Source organism: Eptatretus burgeri, chromosome 3 (assembly GCF_056783735.1).
Source record: "Eptatretus burgeri isolate ZD-2024b chromosome 3, Ebu_testis_v1, whole genome shotgun sequence".
Taxonomy (NCBI): Eukaryota; Metazoa; Chordata; class Myxini; order Myxiniformes; family Myxinidae; genus Eptatretus; species Eptatretus burgeri.
Genome location: NC_140963.1, coordinates 122,105,075 through 122,127,658, shown reverse-complemented (window position 1 = coordinate 122,127,658; position 22,584 = coordinate 122,105,075). Strand labels below are relative to the sequence as shown.

At 38.6% G+C, this 22,584-nt stretch overlaps 1 protein-coding gene across 1 annotated transcript in view; it reads right to left on the bottom strand.

Moving 5' to 3' along the window:
- Positions 1 to 412: 412 nt before the first annotated feature.
- Positions 413 to 22,584, bottom strand: part of LOC147030880 (complement factor H-like) — a 374,343-nt gene continuing 352,171 nt past the window's right edge. The window contains exons 29-31 of the mRNA XM_085875422.1: positions 10,617 to 10,750; positions 10,289 to 10,366; positions 413 to 1,173 (exon numbers count right to left, since the gene is read on the bottom strand). Of these exons, the coding sequence (XP_085731548.1) occupies positions 1,066 to 1,173; positions 10,289 to 10,366; positions 10,617 to 10,750 (320 nt within the window). The 3' untranslated portion in view covers positions 413 to 1,065. The remainder of the gene's footprint in view (positions 1,174 to 10,288; positions 10,367 to 10,616; positions 10,751 to 22,584) is intronic.

Below are 22,584 nucleotides of genomic sequence, written 5' to 3'. Positions count from 1 at the left end.
CACCCTAACCATTAAGCCAACACCAGGCATTCTGAGAAAATAAATTCTGTATATTTGAATACAATCTTCAGATTGATTGAAAAATTTCTTCACTCAGGTGTTACTTGTGACAGGTGATGAATCTGAGGCTCACAGGCTCAATAGCATCCACCTCTTGGCATGTGTCGTCGAACCCAACATGTTTTGTCGAGAGATTCTGGATCCATGAATGGAAAAAAATCGAGGTGTTCAATCTCAACAAGAAAGAAATGAAATTTGTCTCTTTTCAGAATAATTTCACTATTTTGTTTTAAACTCGAGGTTTCCAGGTGTTTTTTGTCGCTGTCACTTGTGATGAGCATGTTTTCGATGCACACAATGCAGTTTGTATGTGTAAATACACATGGGTGAAGTCTGAAACATCAGTCTATGATTAAAGTATGATAACAATGTATGTTTATTAAGAGATGAACAAACTATCCAATCAGACATTAATATTTTCATAAACTTAAATCTGCATCTTTTCTTAATGAAAAACATCATTTTGTTCAGTTGCTTTAAAGAAAATTGTTTAATTTCCCTTTCCATGAAATAACTACCTTCTTGAGTTTTCAGTTCAAAGTGAATAAAATTTATCATTTTTAAACCTTCAACCCCAAAAAGCACAAAAGGTGATTGCATCGTCATCGACTGCCTTTAGTGAAATTCTTAATGATAAAATTTACCGGAAAATCTTTCTTCAGGGTTCTTTTACAATTTTAACATTTTATCTTTCGTCACCCTAAATTATATTTTTTTCTACATCGATGTTGGGCTGCAGAGTCTCAGGTAAGGGTCAAATCTCTACATTTCCTCATGAACTAGTCCCTTGTCCATGTAATATTAAAAAGGTGTGAGCATTCTACTGTACCTGACCCTCAACTTCACCATCCATCTTTCGATCACACTTCCCTTTTTCTTTATTTAATTTTTCTTACCCTTCTAACCCATTGGCCATATTGCTCACACCTGAGAAACCCAGATATTTTCATCCTCCCTTCTCCATGTGGTGCAAGCCAGTTTACATATCATGTCTCATCCTTCACTTCAAAGGTGTTCATCTCTTTGTTCTTCCTCAAAGTCTTCTTGCATTGTGGAATTGAAGCTGAAGTCATGGAAGAGTAGATGGAGCTCAATCTTGTTTTCGAGTGAGGACTGTTGAATGGGATGTATTGTGGGGAGGGGAGTGATAAAGATGAAAATAAAGTTAATATTGAAAAAAACTGCACCATGTTTCACAAGGCATTAAAAAAGATTGACATTATGAAAGGAAAGTAAAATTAAAAGGGATAAAATGCAGGAAGTGATATAACAATATGAAGGGTTGGTCAGTAAATAAACTCCCAGGCATAAACCTCTTGGTGACAGTTCATAACGCAACCTCATACAGACCGAAGATGTTCCTCCGTTGTACACCATCGAAGATGTTGGAAAGATTAATTTTCAATGACATCAACCCGCACATCCCCCAAGACATCTCCAAACATGGTTTTGGCCCCCATTACACTACCACCACCACAACTACCACCATCCTCTCCAACAAACACAAATATTTGAAATGGCTTCAATCAAAGCTCCCATTCCACCACCCCTTCACACAAATGCGTGCACACACACACACACACACACACACACACACACACACACACACACACACACACACACACACACACACACACACACCACTTCAGACACCATAAAGAACCACTCACTACAACATGCAAGCAATTACTTCACACTGTCATAAACTACAGAAGTCCAGATTGGGCATCAGGAACATCAGACAGCAATACAGTGAGTTACAAAAAAATCAAAACAAGGCCCAAGGATGGTAAAAGGATGTACGCAATATGCGAACACTCACCACCTAAAATACTCCCAATCCGACATCATTTAGAAATGCGAGGTTCCCGAGGAACATCGTTTTTACCTCACCTGGACTTTAATCTGGTGAGCTTAAGCAATCGATCAGTGTCTGGAGGTCAGTCAGTCAGGGGAGTTAACCCCCCAAAATAGGTAATTGCTCTCTTCTCTGAAACTTCACACACAATTTTTATGACACTTGACCACAACCTTCATCGGAGGGGGGGTCTTAGGGGGGTTTGACACCACCCCCAAATCCCAAATAGGTATTTGCTCTCTTCTTTGAAACTACATAGGATTTTGATGAAACCTGACCACAACCTTTATTGCCCATGATGTACCAAAGTTTGTTCACAGCATTAAAAAGAATCGGGGTTTCAGGGATCTGCGGAGGGTTTGAGTGACTGTTGCTCTTAATCCAGATGAGCTTCAGGATGTGTAGTTCTATTTTATTTCTCTCCACTGCACATGAGCCGTTACATCCCTGCAACATTATATTAAACATTCCCCCATCTCAGAGATTCAGTAAAGATTCCACAGCTCACCATTACTCCCACATATTCAACAACATCCCTTCTCCCTTGAATATCCCCATATTCCTATCCTTACAGATATAATCAAATGGCCAAGCTAAGGATTCTAATTATCTCCATTGTTCTGGTTTCCAAATCCACCACTCCTTTTGCTTCAGTGCTGGTGTCTGTGCTTATGTATGCTCAGACAAATGAACATTCTTATGTCAACAACCTTAAGCTCTCAAACCTTGATTTTGAGCTCCTCGAGTTGAATATCACTCACTTCCAAATTCAGCTGTTGTGGCTACCATGATAAAAACAGTGACAATTGTCTTCAAAGATTTTCCCACCTGAGCACCTCCACTGAGTCTGCACCAAATTTTCCCATCATGAGAAATCACTGTGTTTGGTGATCTTTATACACATATCTTCATTTGGCTTTCACATTCATCTTAAACTTAACCTCTTGGAGTTGAAATTGAGGCCTTTTCAACTTTTTATGATTTCTCAGCTTGTCATCATCTTAATCACTTTCTTGATTGTCCTTATGACCACTCTCAATATTGACTTATTTCTCAACTCCAAGTCTCCTCATTATTTCATCTTGATGATTCTGCACATTTGGCTGCCAAGTCAATTGTCCTGTTTATGACTAGCAGGGGTACCTGTTGGCTGGTATATTTTTTGTGGCAGCCTGAAACACTTTCCTACACCCACAAAGGAATGGGGTCGGAGATCATTCAATATTCCCTTCCACATAGCTGCAACGGCTTCGGCATAATACAGAGATTATAAAATGGCCCGTTACGGTTGCTTGTCCAACTCACAATCCCGTGAAATTTGTGTGGAAACCCTGTGGAATTGCAACTGTAACCATAACCAAGACACGAAACCAAAATATCGCAAAATCAACCTTGCACATCGAGAAATGAACTGCACAGGGTGGTCACAAAGTCCCATTATCCCCCACCCCCACACCCCCTTCACCCAATCATCATCTACCCTGGTATGTTTTGCACAAATATATGCTCATTTTAATGTTAAAGAGTAGGTTACGTGTCACCAAACATGTTTTGAAAATTTATCAATATGATTATAATATGTGCATTAAATAGTTCGATGCAAACTATTGTGGTTGCCTAACTATTGGGAAAATTGATGAAATTTATCTCCGAAGTTATTTCTCGAGGCTGTTGAAAAAAAACAGCCGCGTGCCATATATGGATGGTGACGTCACGTTCTCCAAAACAAAGCGGACGCTCACTCGCTCATTGAAGAAGTGCCCAGTTCAGCGGGCCGTTCTTTTGCTTTTTTGAGCTTGCAACTGTTTATATTATCCTTTTTTACTTTGAATTATTGTAGAACAAAGTTATTTGGATATTTGTAAATCATGCCTCGTATGTGTGTTGTCATGTTTTGCGAAAATGGCTGGAAACGGGTAATCGCTCCCACTGATTCCCGAAGGAATCAAACATTCGCCGGCAGTGGATAAGATTTGTACGAACAAAACGGGCGAATTTTCCCCCAAAGAAAACGGGTAAAGAGGACCCTTTGGATAGACTTGTCATTTGTGGTGACCATTTCACAGCCGAGTATTACGAAGTCATAAACACATCTGATCACCACTCTGTGAATATGAGTTGTTGGTTGACAAGTTCTCGAGATACTGCTCTGTCACAGAATCAATTGTTGAGTTTAAGTGAGAAAAACCTTGAAATGTATTCTGAAAGAGTACATGGAAAAAACATATAAATAAACTTTTTGAAAAACACAAGCATGGAAAAATTTCTCAACAAATCAGCTTATTGTTGATTAAATTACTTTTTTTAACAGCATCAGCAAATTGGGCTATTTCATTTCAATTGTAAAAAAATGATCAATTTTCCACTTTTTTTCTAAATTTGGTAGAATATTTCCCAATGAGGCTGAACATGTTTTGGTATTTATATGCCACAACAGTTTCTTGAAAGTTGGGGTTTGTTCGAACTGTTCACTTTCGCTGGGGTCAAGCTCAGCTGTCAGAAAGACTTCAACGCCAAGGCTACGGTGTATAATATATTTGGGTCCATTATTGATTCATTCTATTTCTGACTCTTGAGTGACTAGAGGGTTAAAAATTATTATATCAAGTCACAGACGAATCAAACTTTACATTATTTTATGCATCGAACAAGAAAATGAAAATCTACAAACCAATCTGTCTGGTGGAGTCTGTCAGTGTGAACTGCTTTGTGGTTGTACTTTCTGTCAGTCCTGCCACTTGTACACGAAATAGGCCGTTTTCTGGCACTTGCAAGTGGCTCAAATTTATATGGCTCAGGGCCAGAAACTCCATTGTATAAATTCCCATCATTCTCCGACTCGTCCTCGGCAATATCGGAATGAAAACACTCAATTTCATTGCCGTTGAAATCACTCTCTGATTCGCATCTCGCCATTGTTCACACACTGTTTCCGAATGTTCACGAAGTTTTCGGAGAACGTGACGTCATAGCATCTTCTGTAAATTCCGGTCTGTTTTTCAATCACTGACAAAAGTTTTGACTTAAAAGTTAATTTTAGCATATTTTGAGTTTCAAATGTAAGAAAATAACTGACCAACGATTATTAATGTGATTACAACCTTCGAATCACTTGAAGTCATCAGCGACCCAAAACCTGCTCTTTAATACTTTGGTTTTTATGACAATAAAAGCTTCGCATATTCATAGTTTACATGTATACATCTTGTGTGTTCATTATATTCATTTATCAAGTTCTGTGGAGCGGGTAAAGGGACTTTGTAAACACCTTGTATATTATTGGCTAAGAGGCATTGTAAAAGTGTTTCCTTAGAAGTGGAATTTGATGTTTTTCAACGAATCGATGCTCGTGAATGTTCCGTTGATGTTTCTGGGTTAAGTTTTACCCCGATCTATAAAAAGGAACAAGATGTACCACTAACTTTGACCGCTTCCAGAAGAGGTTTATTTGTATTTAAATGGCTGATAATTGTTTTGTATTTATTCATACGTATGTGTACTTGAATATAACTGTCATTAATCAAAAAGGCTTCGGCACTATACAGCGATAATAAAAAAAATCTTTTAAAAAAGAAATATTTTTTTTATTTCGATTTTTTTAGTTTTTTATTTGCCTAAAACACTCCCATGCACTCACTGACGAACTGCTGAAAGTTTGATGAAGATCCGTTAAGCCATCTCTGAGAAAAATGGTGAAACATAAATTAAATGGCTCTCTTATACAGTGTGCCCCACAGAAAACCAGGAAATTTGAGATTTTGAGATTTATTTTGCCGTATTTTACCATATCAATAAACTAGCATAGAAATAAAGTGTATCTTTGTTTTACACTACATCTAAGTTTGCTTTTGTTTCGTTTGAAAATAAAATCTTTGTTTTACACTACATCTAAGTTTGCTTTTGTTTCGTTTGAAAATAAAATCTTTGTTTTACACTACATCTAAGTTTGCTTTTGTTTTGTTTGAAAATAAAGTGTATCTTTGTTTTACACGACATCTAAAGGCCCAGTCACACCTTGACGTTTTAGCCAGCGATGGCAACGTATTAAAATTTATGTAAAACGCTGGCTTACGTTGAACTTTTGATGTTTTTTTTTTAAAGATTCGGACGTATTCATAGTGACTTGGTCTTATGTATAACGCATTAGTAATGGACACAGAACGTTTCGTTGTGTTATAGATAACTTATACCAAAGAATGCTGAACCTGTTGTCGGCCTACACAACCTATGCCCAACGATAGTCTAACTTAGGCACAGCGCGTTGCACGCATCGCCGACGATGTCGTGACGTAACCTATTAAAAGGCTGACGCACAACGATTCGAATCATAACTGCCATAGAAATGGAAGTGTCAACATCGCAGTCACACCTTGGCGATCTTGCCAGCGTATGCCGACCTAAGAAAAATGTGTCTCAAACGTTGGGGCACGTCCAATACGGTATGAGTAAGTTTGGTATACGTGAGTAAAACGCTAAAGTACGCTATCATACGTCGTAGTAAGTAGAGTACGTCAAGAAATTTTAAACATGTTTAAAATTTAACGACGTACTTGGCGTATGATACACGTTCCGCATGCGATGGGGATAAGTTGTACACACGATATGCGGATGCTTACACACGTCCACAAAGGCTACTTATAAGCTACTCATAAGTCGAAACACGTCGCAGTAATGTCTTTTTTACGCGAAACTTATTTCTAACTTATGTTTGACGTGCTTTGAACCAATTCTTTACGTCGTCCCAACACACATTGACGTATGTAGACGTATTCCAACGACGTCTTCCGGTCGACAAAAAAATAAATGAACGTGTTTCTAACTTACAACTGCCATATAAAGACGTGTTCCCAGCGATTTTGGGAATTGGTATATAAAAATGGTGTTCATAAAAGGGGAACCCAACAGTGTTTTCGACTTCCTTTTTGAGTCGATGTCCATGTCAGCAGTAACAGTATCAGTATTAGTATTAGTATTAGTATCAGTATCAGTATTAGTAGTAGTTTGTTCATGTTGGCAGTAGTAGATGTGTGTGAGGGGTAGGGTGTGGGTTATGATGGATCCTCCTTGCGTCCACGTGTCCATGGGTAGGAGACATCTTTGCACCATTGTTCGAAGTTCTTCGCAGCTAATTTTTTATGGGGCTTTTTCAACAATGAGCTATGGCTTGTTTTTACGATTTAGGTCTATTCATAATGGGTTGGACAAATGCACAATGAAGTAATAATGTGCATAGAGCGCTTCGATAACTTATAGATACGGTATACCAACGAATAATTATCGTGTAGCCGGCGTTCGCAAACTATGCCCAACGATAGCCTAACTTATCCATATCGTGCGGCAGTTTATCTTTGCCGGTGAAGTGGGGTTTGCTATTCATCGGCTGCCACTCAACGATTTAAATGGCTGCATCTCCACTATTGAAAGTCGACGCTTGCGCTCAACAATTGGATTTTTTTTTACACTCAACGACTTTTAAACGGTACCACTCAGCTATTTTCATTGTTTACAATGAACGATTTAAATTGCTGTCACTCGCCTTTGTTTTTTGACGCTGGCGCTCGGAAATTTTAATTGTTTCTATTGAACGTGCTAAATCGCTCAAACTCCACGATTGAAAGTAGACGCTTGTGCTCAACAATTGGATTTTTTTACAATCAACGACTTTTAAACGGTACCACTCAACTATTTTCATTGTTTACAATGAACGATTTAAATTGCTGTCACTCACCTTTGTTTTTTGACGCTGGGGTTTGGAAATTTGAAGCGTTTCTTCTGAACGTGTTAAAATGCTCAAACTCGACTATTTTAAATAGACGCTGCCGATGGACAATTGGAATCATAGCCAAGCTAGACATCGAAGTGTGAACATCCTCGTCATGCCGAAGAAAAGTTTGACGAATGCTGCAAATAAGTGTCCTGGCCGTGGCCGTGGACGCTGACGCAAGGACGATCCATTATACCGACGTCTTTCAGCCTATGAGTAACTTAAAAGTAACGTCTGTCGATGTGTGGCAACGATCGCGTAACATGCCAACAACACGTTAATCATAGGTTAGAAATAAGTTTCGGGTACGCTAAACATTACCTCAGCATGTCTCAACTTTTGATTAACTTACAAGTAGCATGTGTTGACGTCTGTCAACGATCGCAGACCGTGCATACAACTTGTGGCCAGCGTAGCGGAACGTGCGAGTCATACGCCGGCATACGTCGTGAAATTTCAAGCATGAAAAAATTTGAGGACAACCAAAAAGTACAACGTTTAAAGCCAGCGTACAACAACGTATGGCAGTGTTTTTCAGCGTGCTCTCAATGTTATCAAAACTTACCCATAACGTATTCAACGTGTGCCAGCGTTTTCGAAAAAATTTTCAAAAATCGGCATACGTTGGCTAAAACGTCAAGGTGTGACTGGGCCTTAAGTTTGCTTTTGTTTTGTTTTAAATAAAATTTACCAAATTTCCTGGTTTTCTGTGGGGCACTCCGTAGTATAGATTGCTTCCCCTTTCTTACATGACCAGACACACATCTCCATTTAGGGTTTACTTTGGAATCTCCTTTTATACACCGAGATGGTCAACCGCAGCTCAATTTAGAATTCTCTTGGAAAGAATCTTGATTCTCCTTTAAATCTTCCAACTACTGCTGCAGTCACTGATACATCTTGGTATGAATTTGTTCATTTCACACTCGACTAAACCTGGCAAAACATAATCTGAGTTGGTTTAAGTATCATTGCTCTGAGTTCAATTCAACAGGAACACGTTTTCTTGTGAGTATGGAAATCTACACCTTCTGTGGAAATGCATGACGCCTATGTTTACTTTTCAACCTCAGCGATCATTCAAGCAAAAGAGCTCTTCATTCATCTGTGTGCTGAATTCGCATCTGTGTGCTGGAGAAGAGTGGCTGGTCTCATGTGTCTTTGGAAACCATCCTTTCTTGTCTATTACCAAATTCATCTCCTGAAACCTTTGTGTATATTCTTTCCCATTTTAATCACCCCTGAGGACTTTGTTTTTTGAGTAAAAACTCACAGCAAATGCATTTGCCACTATTTTTCACCTACATCTCTCTCCAATTCTGGGGAAAACCATTTCAACCATCCCACATCAACTGACACCACGCCCCCTGGATGCTTTGCAATGAGCAAGGTCTGACAAACTGTTACTCACTTTGGAACCAAGAAGGGAAATGGTCTTGATTACATCCCTGCTGCAGTAATGAAGAAATGCACCCCTGATCTGGCTCTTATTATTATTCATCACATGATGAAAATATATCATGACGGAACTCATCCTTCCTCAAAATGATGATTTGCTGAGTGAATCCAAGTCACTCACTGCGTGCCTAATTTCAACTTAAACTTCGTAAACTGCAACCTTATAATATCTGGAATGGAGTTCAATCAACCTTGTTTCATTTTATATAAATGAAGACCCAATCCCTTTTTACCTTGAACTAAACCAACACCATTGTTTCCTCTCTATCCATTTCTCAGCCGATCTTTGAGAATTCTAAGTTCTTTGCATCCCTCCAGGAAGCCACATATCAAAGTTATATCCAGAAAAGATTCCCAGAAAGTACTGTTTATTTTCCAAACAAAGAAGTATTTTACCTTTTTTCAACTTCTGACCATTTACACATGTCGTATTTACCCCCATGATGAAATATTGGTCCCACAGTTGGCATTGAGATAATAAATAACTTTTTTTATTATATCAGATATTTGTCAGAATAAAAATAACCGAAAAGATAACCGAACAAAAAAAAGATAACATCCATCTTTGGTGTTCTTGATTGAAGCAATCAAAATCTATTTCGCTTGAGGGCAACAGCTCGCTTCCTTGCAACCATCATCATTGGGTCCACAAGGAAATGATGATGACCATCACTGTGAACGTTCTATCAGATTATTCGGTGATCAAGGTCATGAAGGAAGCAAGAAAACTTTTGGTGGTCTTTGTATCGAGTTTGCAACAAGCCAGTCCATGGGATCTCACAGCAATAGTGGAAAGTCCTCAAGCTTGTTGGAGAAAGCAACTTTTCTGCTCACCTCTACTTCAATTCTCCCAGGCCAACTCTCCAACAAAGCAAACATCAAATACACTACTTCCCTATCAATTCTCTTACTCCAGAATACAGTTGGCCTCATAGCATACTTTGCGTCTGACAAGGCAGAGCAGCATTTTCACACACTTGCCTACAAGAGTTCCCAGCTCATCCTTTGTTGTCACGACTCCGTCCTGATTTTCCTACTGCCAGATGACACCCAAAATTTTCCACTAGAGATGGTCAAGCTTCCGACGAGAAGTTTAGTTTGTCTTAAAAAAACATTAAGAAAAAAACAACCATCAGGAAAGGACTTACTTCAGGATTCACCAACCGCAAGCAGCCTTGTTTGTCTCTTCCTTCTTCTTCAGCAATTGTCATATTACCATTCAGCACCTGCACACAACACCCAGAAGCTGCAGTTTATTCTTACTATGTAGCATCATTTAATAGCATCTACATAGCATCACTATGTAGCATGCAGCTCTTCCCTCTCCTCTGACTTCAACAAAATCACAAACCGGTCAAACACTCTCACTATGTAGCATCATGTAGCATCATCATCATCCTCGTTTTAACAGTACTTGGCCAAACCTACTTTCTTATGTATGGAGGAACGAAACGACTCAGGCTATAAAGTACCCACCTTGATCTTCCAGTAGTCCTTTCCAATGTAGCAAATGAATGTGGGTTGGGAAAAAGTTGAGCCAACCCACCTCAGTTGAACTTCCCTCAAATTCTCTGCTTCAAAATGTAGTTCTCCTCTGGCATAATGCATGACTGATGTATCAAAAGCAGAAAAAAATTATTTTTATGTCATTGGAGACAACAGATTCTTGCACAATTTAAAATTCCATTAACGTGACTTTCACAAAACCAAGAAAAATAAAAGTTTCAAAGAGAAATTAAATGAATGTCAGCAGTGTCAGCAGATGTGGAAGCGAGCTTGCGAAGCTTTCATACGGGGGGCGGGGGGGGGGCAAGAATTCTCAACAGATAAAATGTGATTTTTTTTCATTCATGATTGGGGCTCAAAGAGTGAGACGGATGAAAGTAAACATGCAATCATCAAACAGTGGGGCCTTATTTTGGACGAAGCAAAGGAATGAATGAATGAATGAATGTGAAAACTGGAAAGAGACAGAGAGACAAGCAAAGGCAACATAACTGTGACCTGCAAGAAAGAGCTTCGGAGGGATTATGAGGGAAGAAAATATGTCAGGAATGACATGCGTTGGTAAGGAAGATATGGAGAATGATGTGTCAGCAAAAATATGTCAGGATTGGGAATGGCATGACAGGGTGGTGCAACCACCTGCTTGAAGTTCGCAAGAGAAGACCACGATTGAACAACCTCAGAAGTAGGCAATCTATCGCCAGCACCTTGAGAAAATTATAAATTCCTGCTCTGACTTACAGGGGGAACTGCATCAGCAGAATAACCATGCCCGTGCAAAAACTTATGCAAATCCATCGCCAATGCTGGACATCAAAAAACGAAGGCCTTCAATTTGAGATACAAAATTGCATGCTTTTCAAGGATTTCTGGGCCCTATATGAACACAACAGGCCTTAAAATCTGACATAGACTGTTTTGGGTGAACCAGATGTCCAACCTGACAGTCATGGCTGGCCAATTCCTCAGTATTCTCCACAGAGCTTAGTCCATTCTGCACCCCTTATCGCTTCATCTGAAAGTCCCTCTTTATCTGAACATCAGGGTGTGTCAAAGGTCTTCATTCGAAGTATCTTGAAGTATTGATCCTGATGCTGGGCAGGTGCAGCTGCTTCCCGCTCCTGCTCCCCTAGAAGTAATCAAATCTATTGCTGTCCATATTATTAGCAGATCCAGTAAGGAAGTTGGGTCGCAAAGTATGCTTCTTACCTCCTACAGGAAGGATGGTGGACTCTCAGATCGACATCGCCGCCGTTCTGGTATTGCTTCTCTCACTCTTTCATCCTTCCATCCTGCCTTAGCCCACGCGCATTTCACAAATTCTTCCAGATCTCACACCTGATTATAATTCCTGAATTATATTCTCTCTTCTGTGGAAGCAACTCTCTGTTGTCTCACATTATCCACTCGTCTTTCAAGAATGCCACTGTCATCACCCCGTGCTATCTCAAAAACCTACCGCTGTTGTTTACTTATCTCCCTGGTGCCCTTTCCCACATCCCCTCTCTCCTCCCCCACCCCCAACACAACAACCCGCTGTCCCACCCTTTACAGCTCCTCTGCTTTCTGGTGCTTTTCCACTCCTATGAATTGTTTTTCTCTTCCTATTCTCCTTTGACACGCTGTCAGTCTGGGAATGTCTTTTCGCTTCGCCATCGAGTCCAGGTTTCTTCATTACCGAAGATAGTCAAATCCAATTTACCTTCATTGTTTAATCCTCTGTCGAATCGCTTCCTTGTGATTTATATAAAAGTGCACTTCCATTGCGTAATCTACAAATCCACATCTAATTTATGTACAAGCTCCTCCACGAGCCGAAGAACACTGTTGTAAAGAAAATGTTTGCCTCCAATTAAAGTGTCAGTCTAGTTCTTAAAGGTTGCAATTTTGCAATTGCCTCCAATTTTTTGGGATCGACGATGACATTTTCCTTTGTTGAAAACATTTTAATAGAGACAGCATCACATGCGCCGTTTCCTAAGATGGCAGGTGTTGACATACTAATGATTTATAATAAATAAATAATGAGTTGCCTCACAAGGAACTTCGATGCCAGAGGAGGCCTTTTGGTACATCAAAGCCTGCACGTAATTATTACCAACTTATGGCTGTTTGCTATGCTCTATCCTTTTTAAGTGTGAATCATCAAACAAGGAAGCAGCACATACCATTCATTTTCAATGAAGTCTTTGATATGACTCAGCCTGGACTCGAGCCACCAACCTCCCAGACTCAGAGCGACACTCTAACCCTTACGCCACCAAGTCTGGTACAAAGTCTTTTGCAAAATAACTTGTCTGTATTGGTTATTAAATTGTACAGTTCATTCTCACGACGTAGCAACTGGTGTTATTTCAGCGGCCAACGGGGCACGAACTCAGGACCCTAAGATCCCAAGCCAACCTAACCACAAAGCCAACATCAGGCTTATCTTTTCCACCTGAAAAGGTGGAAAAGTTTCTGGCAACCCTCGACTTTGACTCTGAAACTGGACCAGACAGCATCAGCTCATGTGTCCTAAAACATGCTCTGCTGCTCTTACACTTCCTCTCTCTGCCCTTTTCAAGCTATCATTTACCATAGGTCATCTGCTACTGTATTTGCTTGAATATAAGCCAACATCACAGCATTACATTAAAAGGTGCAAAATTGGATCCCATTTACTACAGACCAATTATCTTACTTCCAATCATCAGCAAGAACATGGAATCCATCATTGCAGTCCACATAAAACCATTTCTTTTCTCCAACAGCCTCCTTCCTCTCAGATCATCAATTCGGATTCAAACCTGGTCACTCAACCTTGGACATGCTGCTTCTGCTCTCCCAACAATGGATGGAGGCTCTCAATATCAGACATGAGATCATGGCCATCTCTCTGGACATATATTGAGCTTCGGCTACAGTCTGGCATTCTGCCCTGCTCTCCAAACTCTGTCTATGGAATCCAATTATTGACTTCCTCTACTCTCGTAGCCAAATGTGGCTCTCAATGGAACCCTTTCTTCTCCTCTTCTTATCAAGGCTGGATGGAGTACCATAAGGTAGTATTCTAAGCCCCATCTTATTCCTAATCTTCATCAATCTCATCACTGACTCTCTGTAAAATCCTCTTTATCCCTTTGCTGATGACTCCACCCTCTGCCATTACATCCCTCATCCCTCATCCCTCTGACAGACAGGCGGCAGCCTCTTCCCTTTCCTCTGACTTCGACAAAATCACAAACCGGTCAAACACTGAATATGTATATCAATTCTGAGAAATCCCAGACACTCACATTCACACTCCCTCTCTCCAAAATGACCGGACCGCAAACCCTTCCATCTATTTTCTCAACAACCTTCTTGAAGAGGTTGATTCACACAAACTCTCGGGCCTCACTCTCACGCATGATCTCTATTGGGCAAGCCACATTTCAAAACTGGCCTCCAAAGCCAGATGTTAAATGGGAATTCTTCGTCATGCAAAGTCCATCCTTGGCACACCTGAGCTCCTATCTATCTACAGATATTTTGTCTGCAGCTGGATGGAGTACTGCTCTACCCTCTGGGCTTGATCCCCTGTCTCACGTCTTGCTCAGCTTAACACCATGGAAACAAAGGCCTTTAATAACGTTATGGTTTTGGAAACATACTCCAGGGGAGAACATCCATGGGCACATAGAAGACCCGAGGATTACTTATTACTTTAGTTGATGTGGAAATATACCTTTGACCCTTGTGTTAGGGTTTTCGGGAGGCATGCGTTAAGGTGAGTTTGTGTTTTCCTGGTGTGACGTTTTCCCTCCCCCTCCCACCTCTCTGCTACTTTCAATATTTACTCCTTTACCCCCATTAGTCCATTTCACCCCTCCCCCTCCGCTTACTCTCCTCCTTTCAACAATCTCCCAATAACCCCCTTCACCAACCCCACCCCGTCTCATTTCAAGAATCCTTCCTTTACCCCCATGGGTCTTACCTTCAACCTCATAGCTGTCTCTTCATCCCTCGGTCTGCCTGCATCCTGCTCCATTGCCACTCCATCCGTGCATTGTTCAATTGTGCATATTTGGTCCGTCTGTGGTAATTAATCCTTTGGGTGGATCGGATTACCATCATCGCATGGGACTGTGTCCATTCTCACAAGTATGCTCGTGCAATGCTTTTCCCGTACATGGTGGGGTGCAGAACATCTCGTAGACAGGATACAGTGGCACACTGTACAATGAACACTTGCATGCGAGGGAGGCAGCGGGGGTTTTCATTGCAGCCTTGGGCGCATGAAGGGTGGAGTGTGGGCTGTGTTGAGATTCTCTCAGACAGCTGCGTTTCCCACAAGTTACATCGTGGACCAGCCCACATCGGATGCACACCAATGAGAAAGAGGCTTGCATGAGCTGGAATGGAGAAAGCTCCATGAGGAAGAAGAAGCTGAGGCAGTGGACGAACAGAGACTCCAAAAAGCTTGCCAAACGAGGATCTGAGAGTGTGCAGAGTGTGTGAAGAGAGGGAGGGAGCCCATCATGCGGAGGGCAGTATAAAAAGCCCAGAATGTGGTTTGGTTCACCACTTCACTGTCCATCTTCCCCATCCTTCCCCAACTCCCCCCCCCCTCATTTCCCCAGTGTATTTGGACTAGCACAGCCCCATCGGGCTGTGCAAGCTAAGGGATGGAGTCGACCCCACACTCCATACTTTTCTTTTCTTTCTCAGTTCTTCTTCTTGTCTTCTCCAAGGATTGAATGATGGCCATGTGTCGTTTGTGTAAATAAGATTGCATAAGAATACGTGTTATGGTTAAATCTGCTGTGTGGCTTTTGCTTTTTACCTGCAAATACTAACTTTAAAATGATTTCTTCTTTGTGTGTGTGTAAATACATAATTGTTGACTATTTCCGATCCATTTCAGTTGTCTTTCCTTCATTGGTCTGACACAGTGGGCAAGTATAGTTTGACAATAAGTTGTACCCCACCCGATTTGGTCTGTTAGCCGGTGCTGCACATACCTGTTCCGCTCAGCGGAAGATCACCAAGTGCAGCGCCGAGGGCGTGGCCACTAGTTTGGTTGCCATGCCAATAGAAAGGTATCACAGAAACATCGAAGTGTAGCCCTGCAAGGCCAGTAGTCGAAGTGAAGCAGCTACGGCTGTACAAGAACTACAGCTGTTGGACCGGGGAGTTTGGGAGAAACTCGAGTGCTTCCCCTTGTGGTGAACCTCAAACACCGGGCCGGAACAATACCATTGGAACCTCTCGCTATGAAACTGAGTCTATGGGCTTATCACTTCGCCTTCGCCGATAGGTCGGTGGTCTCTCTGTCTTCTTCTACCTCATTTCTGGACTTTCACCCTGTGATCTCTCCGTGCTTTGTCTCCCCCCCCGCCCCCCCCCCGACACCCGGTATCTGCAGAATGCACACGGTCCACCAGCAACCCCCTCGTCGTGAAACTGCCTAAATCCAGAACCACGTGTCCTGATTTGTTCTGTGTCACAACTTTTCCACGAGCCTATAGAATGTAAAAAAGAAGGGGGGGAGCTCCTGGCAGACCACAAACACCCTGGAAGGAACAGACCATGGAAAGGGAGATAGTACAGGACAGAAAGGAAGTGGAAGAAGAGAAAAACCACCGACATGTCTGCGATGTAAAAGTAATAGGCCCAAACACTCAGCTTCATCAAAAGAGGTTCCAACATTTTTAAAGGCCTTGGTTTCCCTGACGAAAAGATGAGCAAGGTATGAGGCAGGCATGCAGCAAGGTATGAGGCAGCCCAGTGGGGAAACAAGTCATACTGCATGAAGCTGTGGATGAAGGCCTCATAGGTACGTAAAAGTCCAGATGTGTCACGGAAAGACTATTCATGATAGAGGCTTTGGAGGCCAACATGGATATTTGGTTTTCCGAAGAAAGAAATTCACAAATAGAAAGGCCAAAATGTTTAAGTGACTGAACTTCTTCAAAAGGATTGTTCAGGAAGTAGATGGGAGGGTTCGCTCGATAGTCCTTTTGGAGAGATCTGAGCATTGAGGCACAAAGCAGAAGTGTTTGACCAGCTCGTGATTTTATCAAGGTCTGCAGAAAGGGAAGAGGGATGTTAGGCAGAGAGTGGAGTCATCAGCAGAGAGATGGAGGATTTACAGAGATCGTAGATGAAGATGAGGGTGACAACTGGGCTCAAAACATGGCCTTGGGGCAATCCAACCTTGACAGGGACATGATAAGGATCCTGTTGAGAGCTACACATTGGCTCAAAGAGTAGAGCAATTCAGGAAGCCATGAATGGAGTTAGATTTGGATGCCATAGACAAAGAGTTTGGAGAACAAGGTGGGATGCCAGACAGTATCGAAATCTTCGGACAGGTCGAGAGAGACGACCCTTATCTCAAGTCTGATTCAATGTCAAACATGAGATCCATGGTTGGGCGAGTCGAAGCAGCTTTTCCAGGTTGGAGTATCATTGTCTAAATCTGAACTGATGATTTGGAATCAGGCTGTTGGAGAAATCGAAGGACTTGATGTCGACTGCGATGATGGATTCCATGACTATGCTCATGATTGGAAGTAAGCTGAAAGGTCTCCCATGAAGGGGATTGGATTTTGCACCTTGTTAAAACGTCCACCCATGAACGGGAGATGGGGTTTTGCAATTGCTTGAGTGTGGTGTGTGTGTGTGTGTGTGTGTGTGTGTGTGTGTGTGTGTGTGTGTGTGTGTGTGTGTGTGTGTGTGTCTCAAGGGTATAGCTTTTCAAACCATTGTAATGAGAATATGCAGAATAATCTATCATAATAAATGTGTCAGCGTATCTCTCCTCTATAACTCCAAAACCATGAAGCCTAGTGGCCTGAAACTTTGCATGCATACAGAGAGAATTCCAAGGTAGTGCATGAATAAAAACTGGCTGTTTGGGTTAATTAAAACACCCCTTGTGAAGATAATTAACGGCCTTGTTTAATTATCCTTCATCACGGTGATATCCTTGGTCATCTCGCTGTCCCTCACTGGGGTCTTCATTCACCATATTTTTGGCCTATACATATCACCACCAAGACATAACAATGTCTTGACTTCGATCAGGCCGCAATGACTTCTTGACGATAATGTTTTCTTTTCACTTTCCTCACTCATATTATCGAATGTCTGATTATCATTCCTACAAATCGCTGGATACATTGCAATGTTTACAAACACCCGGAGATGCCAGCGTCCGTGGCTTTATTTCATTTCTGCACATGCCATAACCTCTGGAATCTCTTAAACTAAGCCGATTTACAAAATGTAAGTTCCAGAATTGAACTTGGCAGCAGCTGTGACTGCAAAAAAAAAAAGTGTTCATTTGTCTAATTCAGACATAGTTTGACATTTCAGGCGTCTCCAGGATGTTCTTAATATGTCAGATCGGCAATCGCTAATCGCTTGTCAAGCTAGCGGTTCTTTATCAATTGTTTCATTTAAGTGCTTTTTTGAGTGCTTAAGCCACTTGACGAGCACTCTAAAATACTTGCACTGTCACTGAATACTGTATTATCAATCGACTTGAATAAAGTACAGGAGCCACTTGCCCGCATTTGGCCCCGCGTTGTTCTGTGGTGCATTGTGCGTTGGCTGGTTCATTGAAAATGTGCAATTTTATTTTGCACCAAGTTTCCCCTTTTTGTATGATTATCTTTCATTTCCAACCCGTCACTTTGGCAGAGATAAATTCATAAAAAAGAATTAAACCTTTCATGTTAAAAAGTTGATTCAACTGTTTTGTTTGAGTGCTTGGTTAAGACACTTGGCGAGCGATCTTCAAGCTTTGATGGCAAAACCGCGGTTCGATACCAGATTTCACCGGAGCTCACCAGATGATGAGATTGGGGCAAAGAATTCGGGACCCCGATTCCTTGATGATACGAGGAAAACAATGGGGTAAACCTCCAGGGTCAGATTGCGTTGGTGTATAGTGGAGTGGTGCTGAGGTGTCATCCACCAGAATGCAGTCTCCTTGCGTTAATCTGAGGCGGTCCCTTCGGGTGGGTGCCTGGAATGTCTCATCTCTAAGAGAGGACATTTACCTGTCTCTGTTATCATCTGAGCTCAAGCATTTGAACAAAGGTATTGCAGCACTCTCTGAGGTTCAGAGACCGGATCGTTGTGAGATCATGGCGGGTGGTTACACCTTTTATTGGGCTGGTCGCTATGATGGTTACCATGCCCAAGAAGTTTCTGCAGCTGTTCAATAAGCTGACTCCAATGATAATTGAGGTAATACCAGTCAAAGAGCAAATCATGAGACGAAGTATTCCTCACATCTTGGGTGTCGTTTCCTTGGTCTCTGTATATGCTCCGACTGAGGCGAGTGATCTCACCATGAAGGACACATTCTATGCCGCACTCAAGTCTGTGGTTGATCAGATACTCTTCGAGTCCTGGGGGATTTCAATGCATCGACCGGAACTGATAGTGATGGTTACGAGACATGTGTTGGTCCCCATGGCTCTGAAACTATGAACCAGAATAACAATAAGTTCCTTGACTTTGCAAGAAGTCATGGACTTAGGGTGGCTGGTTCATGGTTTCATGATTCATGGTGGCTGGTTCTGATTCATGGCTCATCGATGGACTTGGTATTCCAACACTGGTGGTGTGACAAAGGAGATTCACCATGTGCTCGATGATGGATTCACCATGTGCTCTCTCCCACTCCTCTCTCTCTCTCTCTCTCTCTCTCTCTCTCTCTCTCCCTCTCTCCCTCTCTCTCTCTCCCCATTCTCTCTCTCTCTCTCTCTCTCTCTCTCTCTCTCTCTCTCTCTCTCTCTCTCTCTCTCTCTCTCTCTCTCTCTCTCTCTCTCTCTCTCTCTCTCTCTCTCTCTCTCTCTCTCTCTCTCTCTCTCTCTCTCTCTCTCTCTCTCTCTCTCTCTCTCTCTCTCTCTCTCTCTCTCTCTCTCTCTCTCTCTCTCTCTCTCTCTCTCTCTCTCTCGACTTTCGATCTTCTCCCACTTCTTTCTCTCGATCCTGATTTCTTTCGATTTTTCTCGACTTTCTTTCTCTCTTTTTCTCTTTTTTCTTTCAGACTTTCTTTCTTTCTTTCTTCAGACTGTTTTTTTCTTTCTTTTTTTTTTCCTCGATTTTTCTTCTCCGACTCTCTTTCTTTTTTTTCTCGATTTTTTTCTTTTTTCTTCGACTTTTTCTTTTTTCCGATTTTTTTTTTTTTCTTTTTTCTTGATTTTTCTCGATTTCTTTTCGATTTTTTTTTTTTTTTTTTTCTGATTTTTTTTTTTTTCTTCATCGATTTTTTTTTTTCCGATTTCTTTTTTTTCCGATTTTTCTTTTTTTTTTTCTTTTTTCGATTTTTTTTTTCCGATTTTTCTTTTTTTCGATTTCTTTTTTTCGATTTTTTTCTTTTTTTTCGATTTTTTTTTTCAGATTTTTCTTCCTCGATTTGATCTTTTTCTTTTTCTTCCGGATTTCTTTCTTTTTTTTTTCTCGATTTTTTTTCCGATTCTTTTTTCGATTTTCTTTTTTTTTTTTTTTCTCGATTTTTTTTTTCGACCTCTTTTTTCGATTTTTTTCCTCGATTTTTTTCTTTTTTCTCTCTTTTTTTTTTTTTTTTTTTTCGACTTTTTTTTCTTTTTTTTCGATCTTCTTTTTTTCGATTTCTTTTTCGATTTTTTTCTCGATTTTTTTTTTCTCGATTTTTTTTCCATTTCTTTTTTTTTTTTTTTTCTTTTCTTTTTTTTTTTTTTTTTTTTCTTTTTTTTCCGACTTCCTTTTTTTCTTTCAGATTTTTTTTTTTTCTCGATTTTTCTTTTTTTTTTTTCTTTCTTTCTTTTTTCTTCTCTTTGATTTTTTTCTTTCTTTCTTTTTTTCTTTTATTTTTTTTTCGACTTTTTTTCTTTCTTTCTCTTCTTCGATTTTTTTTTTCTTTTCTTTTTCTCGATTTTTTTCTTTTCTCGATTTTTTTTTTTTTCTTTTTTTTTTTTTTCTCTAGATTTTTTTTTTTTTTTCTTTTTTTTCTCGATTTTTTTCTTTCTCGATTTTTTTTTCTTTTTTTCGATTTTTTTTTTTTTTTTTTTTTTTTTTTTTTTTTTTTTTTTTTTTTTTTTTTTTTTTTTTTTTTTTTTTTTTTTTTTTTTTTTTTTTTTTTTTTTTTTTTTTTTTCTTTTTTTTTATTTTTTTTTTTTTGTTTTCTTTTTTTTTTTTTTTTTTTTTTTTTTTTTTTTCGATTTTTTTTTTTTTCGATTTTTTTTCTTCGATTTTTTTTTCTCGATTTTTTTTCGATTTTTTTTCTCGATTTTTCTTTTTTTTCCGATTTTTCTTTTTTTTTTTTTTCGATTTTTTGTTTTTTTTTTTTTTTTTTTTTGATTTTTTTTTTTTTTTTTTCTCGATTTTTTTTTTTTTTTTTCGATTTTTTTTTTTGTTCTTTGTTTTTTTTTTTTTTTGTAATTTTTTTTTTTTTTTTTTTTTTTTTCCGATTTCTTTTCCGATTTTTCTTTTTTTTCGATTTTTTCGCTCGATTTTTTTTTTCTTTTCCGATTTTTCTTTTTCGATTTTTTCTTTTTTTTTTTTTTTTTTCGATTTTTTTTTTTTTTTTTTTTTTTTTTTTTTTTTTTTTTTTTTTTTTTTTTTTTTCGATTTTTTTTTCTCGATTTTTTTTTTTTCTTTTTTTTTCGATTTTTTTTTTTTTTCGATTTTTTTTTTTTTTCTCGATTTTTTTTTTTTTTTTTTTTTTTTTTTTTTTTTCGATTTTTTCTCGATTTTTCTTTCGATTTTTTCTTTTTCTTTCTTTTTTCTTTCTTTTTTTTCTTTTCTTTCGATTTCTTTTTCTCGACTTTTTCGATTTTTTTCGATTTTTTTCTCTCTTTTCTTTTTTTTCTTTTTTTTTTCGATCTCGATTTTCTTTTTTTTTTTTTTCTTTTTTTTTTCCTCGATTTTTTTTCCTCGACTCTTTTCCTCGATTTTTTTTCTTTTTTTTTTTTGTCTTTTTTTTTTTTTTCCTCGATTTTCTTTTTCTCGATTTTTTTTTTCTTTTTTTTTTTTTTTTTTTCTCGATTTTTCTTTTTTTTTTTTCCTCGATTTTTTTTTTTCTTCGATTTTTTCTTTTTTCTTTGATTTTTTTTTTTCTCGATTTTTTTTTTTTTTTTTTTTTTTTTTTTTTTTTTTTTTTTTTTTTTTTTTTTTTTTTTTTCCGACTTTCTTTTTTCGATTTTTTTTTTTTTCGATTTTTTTTTCTCGATTTTTTTTCTCGACTTCTTTTCTTTTTTCTTCGATTTTTTTTTTTTTTCTTTTTTCTTTTTTTTTTTTTTTTTCGATTTTCTTTTCTTTTCTTTTTTTTTTTTTTTTTTTCTTTTCTTTCTTTCTCTCGACCTTTCCTCCTTTCTCTTTTTTCTTTGTTTTTTTTTTTTCTCGATCTTTTTTTCTTTTCTTTTTCCCCGACTTTTTCTTTTTTCTCGATTTTTTTTTCTCTCGACTTTCTTTCTTCTGATTTTTTCAATTTTTTTTCTCCTCCCCCCGATTCTTTCTTTCTCTCTCTCTCTCTCTCTCTCTCTCTCTCTCTCTCTCGATTCTTTTTTTCTCCCCATTTTTTTTCTCTGGATTTATCTCTCTTTTTTTTTTTTTTTTTTTTTTTCGATTTTTTTTCTCGATTTTTTTCGATTTTTTCTTTCCTCGATTTTTTTTTTTTTTTTTTTTTTTTTTTTCTCGATTTTTTTTCCTCGATTTTCTCTTTTTTCGATTTTTCTTTTTTTTTTTTTCTTTTTTTTTTTTTTTTTTTCGATTTTTTTTTTTTTTTTTTTTTTTTTCCGATTTTTCTTTTTTTCTCGATTTTTCTTTTTTTTTTTCCTCTTTTTTTTTTTTTTTTTTTTTTTTTTTTTTTTTTTTTTTTTTTTTTTTTTTTTTTTTTTTTTTTTTTTTTTTTTTTTTTTTTTTTTTTTTTTTTTACTTTTTTTTTTTTTTTTTTTTTTTTCTTTTTTTTTTCCTT